This window comes from Madurella fahalii, assembly GCF_045866475.1.
Source record: "Madurella fahalii IFM 68171 DNA, scaffold_2, whole genome shotgun sequence".
NCBI classification, from domain to species: Eukaryota; Fungi; Ascomycota; class Sordariomycetes; order Sordariales; genus Madurella; species Madurella fahalii.
In genome coordinates this window covers 6568081-6576252 of record NW_027263972.1, presented here as the reverse complement: position 1 = coordinate 6576252, position 8172 = coordinate 6568081, and the positions used below count along the sequence as shown (strand labels likewise).

At 46.9% G+C, this 8172-nt stretch overlaps 1 protein-coding gene across 1 annotated transcript; it reads left to right on the top strand.

The window, feature by feature from the left end:
- Positions 1-935: 935 nt before the first annotated feature.
- On the top strand, positions 936-2690 carry MFIFM68171_04684 (uncharacterized protein; the record flags this gene model as incomplete). The annotated part of the gene is made up of 1 exon (XM_071060104.1): positions 936-2690. The coding sequence occupies one exon, from the start codon at positions 936-938 to the stop codon at positions 2688-2690; it is 1755 nt and encodes a 584-aa protein (XP_070916205.1).
- Positions 2691-8172: the final 5482 nt, after the last annotated feature.

Here is an 8172-nt window from a genome sequence, read left to right as displayed (position 1 = left end):
ACCCGGTCCTGGACTTATAGGCGACGACCAGGAGACGCCACTGTTGGCCGAAGACATCGCGATCATGACAGTTCGACGAAGCGCTTGCCGCAGAGGAGATGCAGCGATGCTTGCGTTGCAAGGAGCGCTGGTTCGACATCAAGCTCATGACGGATGGCGTTTGCAAACGCTGCCACGACAAGGATGACAAGAAGCGGCAGGACAACCGCTCCTCTCTTTTGCTTCTCCTCTCTCACAACCTTGTCCTTAGGGTAGCCGTCCATCGCTTACCCAGTCACTCATTAAGACGTAGTCCGTTGTCTTATTTTTTTCTTCCTTTCATTGTGCGTGTCACCTTCTCCCTTTTCGCCGCCCTCTTGGCGGTGGTATCGGCTAGTCGCTACCGACCAAGGAGTTCGATTTCTTCGATGCCGGCCTCTTCAACATCATCAGCATTGCCGAGGCCTTCGGTCGATTCCCCGGTGTCGATCTCCGCGGGCTTTGTCGGTGTCGTCGTCGCGGTCCTTAATCCATAATAGCGTCAAGGCCGTATGGGGTGGCGGCGTAGAGCGGGGGTATAACGCCTTGTACGGCGCCGCGTCGAGTGTTGTCGTGGCACGGAGCATCCGACTCGAGAATAACGAACCGACGCCCCCCAGCTTCATTTATGACATAGGTATGTTCTTTGGGGATGAATGTGCGGTTGTTGCGTAAGGTATGACGAGATGGAGGATGGACAAGGGGGGATATTGTATTGCGGAATTGAAGGTGCGGTTCAGTACGCGGCGAAAGCGATAAGATCGCCGTCGTTGGCAATGGACTGTGTGGTAGCTATAAATAGATTGCAGCCTTAACATTTTTCGAGCTGCAGAACACTTTTCAGATTTCCAATTAAATGCGGGGCTTGACCGTGCTTATTTCCCCATCAAAACCCACTCCCTCACATACCAAGCGCCATGCCTTCCCTTCTTCACAAATTCTCAACCTTCAGACCTCGTCGTCCTGCTGTCGACGCCCAGCCGTTAGAGAAGCAGGACCCGATATACAGACCTCTTGACGCCTCCCAAGATTCTATCCGGCTCGTCTTCATCCATCCAGCGGATGATCCGGAGGCACCCATCCGATGCATCGTCTCTGAGGCCAAATTCCGCGAACGGCCCCAGTATGAGGCGCTCTCATATATGTGGGGCGATGAGGCTGTCCGACGCCCAATTATTATCAACGATCAGCTGCTCGAAGTGACCCAGAATTTGTTTGATGCTCTCCACTTCCTCCGTCTCCGTCAGCGAGCCTCTAATAGCTCTGGAGGCTTCCCAGCCCTCCGGTACTGGATCGACGCCATTTGCATCAACCAGAATGACGTCCACGAGAAAAACAAGCAGATCCGCATCATGCCACATATCTACTTTCGTGCCAGAACCGTCCTAGTCTGGTTGGGCAAGAAGGAACATGAAGAGGTCAACTCGCCGCAGGGATCAGAAAAGTTCCAGCTATACAAGGCTATTTATCACGACGAGTACTGGACCCGGCTGTGGATTGTCCAAGAGATTGGGAAAGCCACACAGCTTCGGGTCTGTTACGTGATAGGCTCCCGCATAACGGCGTCATCGAGCTATTCTCTGGAATGGAACCGACTTATTCAAGACGTCGAAGCGCACTACACCGGTCTCGTCGGTGGCGGTAATGAGGGTCCTATTCGTCTGGATCGCCAGCTTTGGGGCAAATACTCGGGGTCTCACAGCCTTCTGACACTCATCGAAACCCACAGAGATGCCAGGTGCAAGAATCCCCGGGACAAGATTTTCGGTCTGGTCGGGCTGGCAACCGACTCTGCAAGTGATTTCCCCATCGATTACCAGAAATCACTTTTCGAGGTCTGGAAAGATACGCTATCCTATCTCCAAGTCGCCGGCAGAATCGGTAAAGGTGACCTCGTCGGCGTGGCCCAGCTCGTGCTGGAGTGCTTGGGAGGTCCTACGCAGGTTTTGCTTAACGATGTATCTGCCAAGGTTTCTCTATCAAGCGCAGTGGGCTTCACAACGTCCTTCAACTTGAGACTGACGGTTCTGGGAGTAGTCATGTTCGTGGGGCCACCCCCCGGGAACGTCATCAATAGCCTGGAACAGGCTGACCTCTGGACCAAGACAATTCAACGGGGGATCGAGTCGGACCGGAAAGGAAGTCTCCTGCAGGAAAATGACGGCCTCCTCCAGAGTCTGCTCACCATGGGAGACTTGGATTTGCCATCCTTGGGAATCGGTCCGTCACCTGTCCGTGACTCTCGAAGGTATGCATGCCGCCAAGCAGATGGATTTGCTATCCGGGGCCTCCAGGCCAACCCCTTCTACCTGGGTTCGAATCCCTTTGCGAAGCAAGTCTCTTCAAAGATGAAACAAAAGTCGAAAGAAGAGGGCCTCCCGCAACGTTGTTGGCTTTATCGGCTGAAGATGACAGGTCCATCTGATGATGGGTGCAATCTAGGCCTTGCAACCGACGTACGGCCACGAGATCTGCTGTGCCGCATCCCTCAGACCGGCAAGACTTTCTTGTTAAGGTCGAAGGATGGCTCAGATCCGCTATATATGCGCATCGCCGGAACCGCCTTGGTGGCTCAGGAACTATTCCCACCTGAGAGAAGGGTTCGGCTTCGAACGTCCTGGGATCTGACTCTATACATCGATGCCGAGACTCTGTATAAGCTATTGACGTAGAAAATAAAGCTGAAATATGTGGTTGTTTGGTTACCCGTGGTAGTGGACGCCTTGTTTTGCGTTGGTTGGTCTCCCAAACTTCTCATTGACGTTATAGATGTATTGAGTTGGGGAAAACAGTTCTCAGAGGGCAGGGTCCCTCTGGTTAGAGGGATGTGTCGGAAACACGGCACCTCTGAATTGTAGGGAAATAACTGTTGAGGTGTAAAGGGGTTGTTCTGGGAACACGTTGAGGGAGATGGACCACGATGTCTTGATACCGAAAAGACCTAGACCAGCAGGCGATATCTTGGTGAACAGCCTCCTATCAATTACACAGAGACTGATCCTTGCGGATCAGAAGTGCCCCGCGTGAGAGAGTTCCCTTACGGGGTTCTTATCTATCCTGTATCGTGACATCATCCAGCATCATTCGGCGGGTCCTCCTGACCTTCGTCTGGAGACTCTCGTTACAAATTATCCTCTCCTCTGTGGAACCTGTCTTCAGGTTCCTTACTGCTAAGGATCGTCTGAACTTAGGGGGTAAGACTTGGGATGATATCGGGTGGATATTAGGTGTACGTCGAGTGCTGTTTGTAACCGCGTAAATGGATAAGTGTCGAACCGGTGGACCTTATAGTCCATCCGCTTTAACGAGCTGTGTGGTAGGAAAGGAGAAACGATGGTTTGGGGTGAGGAATGAGTTGTCTTATAGTCGGGAGGTTTTCGGGAAAAGTTCGGCCGGTTGTCGGGCTGTAGTAGGATTTGCGGCTCCGAGGTCCTACTTTCCTAGTTCGGGCCTGAGATCCGAATTACGGCTGAATCGTCTAGATTTCTATCCGAACTTACATATTATCCTCGTAACTTCAAAACGTATGAAGATTATACGACTGCTCAATTACAAGGCTTATATATAGTTGCAAATTTGTAGACGTGTATTAGCCGTTTCTCCTCGGGTATAAATACCCCTCTCCTCTCCTACCTTTTCCAAAACTTTTCTTCTTTAGGCCCTCTTCTATACGTTATTTTACTCGCTTTTCGCTCCGTTCCTGTATATAGCTCGCTGCCCGTCCTTGCCTCTCTCTCCCTCTCTCTCTCTCTTCCTCTCTCTCTCTCTCTCTCTTCTCGTTATCGCTTCGGCTACTTTTCTATCGCGATAGACGCTTTTACTGCCTCTACCGCCGAGGTTATGCTGTATATGAAATATATTTACTCAGTGCTTAAAAATACCAACCCTCGTTCCAGTAAGGTCTTTATAATTGACTGTTCTTTCGAGTAGTCGACCTCCTTGCGTTGCTCCTATTGTAATGTAAAGAAAGAGTTGTATATACCGGTAAGTTATATACATTTTCGGCGGATTGGCAGGGGATTTGCTAACGATTATAGGCCGCTACCAGAATAGTTGGCGACTCTATCGACCTTATAATCCTTATCGATACAGCTCACGCTATTGTCGATTATCGCGTAGAGGATGCCGAGGGCGAGCTCGACGAGGAGGGTAATCACCTTTAAGTTTCTACGTTGTCTCGCTATAGCCGTAAGAAGATCGCTGCCGCTGCTAAAGATCTAGTCGGGGCTTTCGACGCTGCCGAAACCGCTTATCGCTGCTAATTCGGTATTTCCGGCGCTACTAAGCTGTCTTCTATAAGTATATTTATCTTATTTATCTTCGTATATAAATTGCTGATATCTCGATAGTAAGCTTATATAGTATATTGCTCTATAGTCGTGCTATATAGCCAACTCCGCCTATAGTAGTCGTCCTGCTCTAGCTGGGACCGCAGCCGCAATACCGACGTCAGTCTCAATTACTATATTTCTACTAAGTTATCGCTGACTTTTCGTAGTACGAGTCTGAGGTACGTGCCTAGGAGGTATAGTCTGTTACTCGTCTATTGCTTGGTGATATTGGTTTCGTAGGTTAGTCGGGCGCTAAATGCCGTTTTCTCAAGAAGGTTAAGGAGGAGATCGCTGTCAATGTGGAGGATACGGAGGCCTAGTAGGTTTGGGTGGAGGTGGCTCCTGACTTGGAGCTAGTACCGACCTCAATTTTCTGAGGTTTATGTTATTTTCGGGGGTTTTTCTAGGGTATTTCGGTTGGGGTTGGTGTCTGGTATACCCCGGGATATAGCTTTATACAGGTAGACATTAATTAACATCTTGTTGCCTATGCTTTCGCTGGTTTTCGTATACTTTTCGGAATTGTAATACTAGCTTAGGTGCATTTATTATGTCCTCCTCTAATACCTACTAATTATATTCCAAGGGTTAGCCTGCTCATTTGACTAAAAAGAAGGTTTTACCCTAGAATTTTCTCTCGTCTCGAATCTCTTTAACTTCCTACTCTCCGTTATCCTTAAGGTCTAGCATCGGCATTATAGACGAATCGTCTCCTTTTCGGCTATACCACGGTTCTAATATTGATACAGGAAATATATTATACAAACGATTGTACTTATCCGGGAGTGCCAAACGATAAGCCAGCGATCCAACTCGGTTTAGAATACGAAATAGACCGATGAACTTAGGCACCAATTTCCTTAGTAACTTGAATCTCAAATTCCGGGTTAATAACAATACTAAACTTCTATTCTTGAACTCCTTTTTCGTATAACGTAATCCATAAGCGAGTAAGCTATATAAGCAAGCAAGCTACTTTCCACTACTCTACCACTACAATCTATAATTATCAAACCACAATACTAGGAAATAACAATAACTGAACTAGAAATCGATGAATCAGACGATTCTCCAGCCTCCTAACACGTACGTGCATTATGGCCAGGCTTGCTGCACAGACCACAACATTGAATCTTCGTACGAACTCTCTCTGTACCACCACCATTTAGCCGTATTTCCTGGACTAACTGCTCATCTACAGCCTTCTGGTCCAGTAAATCCTATGCCTCTTATACGGTAAAAGACCCTCCAAGCCGTATACATGTTTTTTTAGCCCTCCATCGCTTACTAAGCTCCTCATTGGCCTTTCGTAGTGCCGAGACCTCCGTACGCAAAAGAGCTACTTCGTGCATCACAGCCATTGTACCTTTAGCCAATTGGTCTACGGCAGCCAGCATTGGTGTCGGAGAACTGCCTTGGTGGTTGGATATCCGGCCTTTGATAAAGTCTTTCTGTGAGGTGGCCTCTCGGGGGTTGTATGGCGTTTGAGATAGCCAAGGTAATGTTGTATCTGGTGAGGGTAGTGGAGTTGGAGTTCGAAGCCATATATCCATCTTGGAAATCACGCTTTCTGGATTGTACGGTATAAGGCCAGCTCCGGCAAAGGCTCCTTGGATATTCTTGTCGGTAAAGGAGGTAAAAAAAGCCTCTCTAAACGTATAAAAGAATTCCAACTTAGTAATATGTGTGATATGTATGCGCATAAGTTCCTCGATTTGATAGCCGTAAGCCTTCTTCAACGGCCTAAAACAACCAATATCTAGTGGCTGGACTAGATGTGAGGAATGCGGAGGCATATAAAGCGTGATGATACTGTGTTCCTGGTAGTAGGCCTCGAATTGGTCGGAGTGGTGGCTCTTATAGCCGTCAAGGATTAACAGCCGGTATTTACCCTTTGTACGAGCTGCTGTATGGGAATCGAAGTGCTAGATCCAATCTAGACCTTTCTTATTGGTAGTCCAACCGTTGTCGGTTGTTCTGATATACCAGGTAGTTGGAAGGTTATATTCTTGATACCAATGAGCAAGGTGATATTTCCTAGCTAAGAGGATAAATGGCGAGATAGCCTAGCCTTAAGCATTTACCCCTTGGATAATTGTAACCTACTCACGATTACCAGGCTGGGCCTTTTTAACCTTACTATAGCCATCAGAGGTGGTAACTACCATACTAGTAGTAATTATATCTATTATAAAGCCGGTCTCGTCAAAGTTATACAAATAGTCGTCAAGGATACCATACTTGGCTTTAGTGTTATATATAAGCGCAAACCATTTGTGAATAATCTCTGGATCTTCATATTTAGCCCTCTGGTAGTTGTATCCACATGTAAAACGCGTCTGGAGTTCTGGTTAGCGTTTGACGAAGTTATAAGCCCAGTTTTTGCTGACAGGGGACGTATCGCGTTCGCGTAGCAGTCAGTTGGCCATATCTTCTACAAAACGAAGCCGAGGAGGAAATGCACGTGCAGATAACTCAGTTATATACTGAATTATCATATACTCCTCTAAATCCGTAAGTTTCCGTGAGTTGGCTGAAATATCGCGTCGTGAAGGCCGACCGGCGCGTCGGCATCGAAGGGTATCCTTATCAACTTTATAGATCTTTGCTGCAGCTCGGATACTAAGCTTTAGATCCTTTTCAAGAGCCCTAACGGCTAGGTTCATCCTAGCCTCGTACGAAGGCGTTGCCATTGTTGGTTGTAGAAGAATTTGATGTTTTGTGCAAAGGTGGGGGGTTGCGTCAAAAAGTGGCTTGCTCGCTTGTATGGCTTGCTCGCTTATGGATTACGTTACCACTAGAATCGAACTTGATCTTTATTATTCCCGACGACGAGGACATCATCTTTGCGCTAAAGCGAGGCGCTGTAAATACATTCAGCGAGCTCAGAGGAGCATCCTATTTGGAACCAGTAATCGTTAACGTTGACGACCATTCTATGAGATTATAGCAGATAAACGATTAAGACCTCGAACGTACGAAGCAGATATATAAGTTTATTATCGATAACCTGATAGTCAGTTTTGTCCAGAAGTTGACCGACGACGCTATTTGGAAGCTATATAGCGTTACATCACTTGTCGAGAGCGACATTTCCTCTGCCTACGAAAAGGAGTTCTTAGAAGAAGTACAATTCAAAGACTACCTAGATAGTTGGAAGCTCGACTACTATGTACCCAAGTAGTACGTTTAGCATTACATCAAGAAGGTAATACAACGTATTAGAGAGGCCAGACTCCCGCCCTGGCCTAAGCAACTAGAGAAATCGACTACTACGTATTCAAGGGGAATAGCGTTGACCCCGAAAATGCCAAGAACGGCTTTCTCAGCGCAATACAATACACTGCTACCGATGAGAACAATATAATTATTACGATTAGCAAATTATTATGAACGGATCTACCGAACCGAGCTAGATTAGGAAGGCTCTTCCAGAGACAAGATACCAGCCATACCAAGGACGGTATTGCCGCTAGAAAATCCTATTCGAAGGGCATCTCTGGTATTCTAGACCTTTCTATCAATAACTATATCGGATCCTAAAGCATTACTACTTATAGGAATAATATTAAAGCAAATATCTAACGAGTTCCTACTAGGCAAATATAAAGGTAACCTCTGACTAAACGGATCTAGAACCCTATTGACAATAATAGAAATCCTACCGAGATAGATATCCTTATCGTTAACAAATACGGTCCTATAGGATTCAGGGGAGCTGAGAACTTCAGCCCTAGCTATCGATAACGATAAGTTTAACTAAAGGATCATCGAAATTATTATAAGATTCCTTAGTAACGGACTCCGAGATATAGAGCCCATT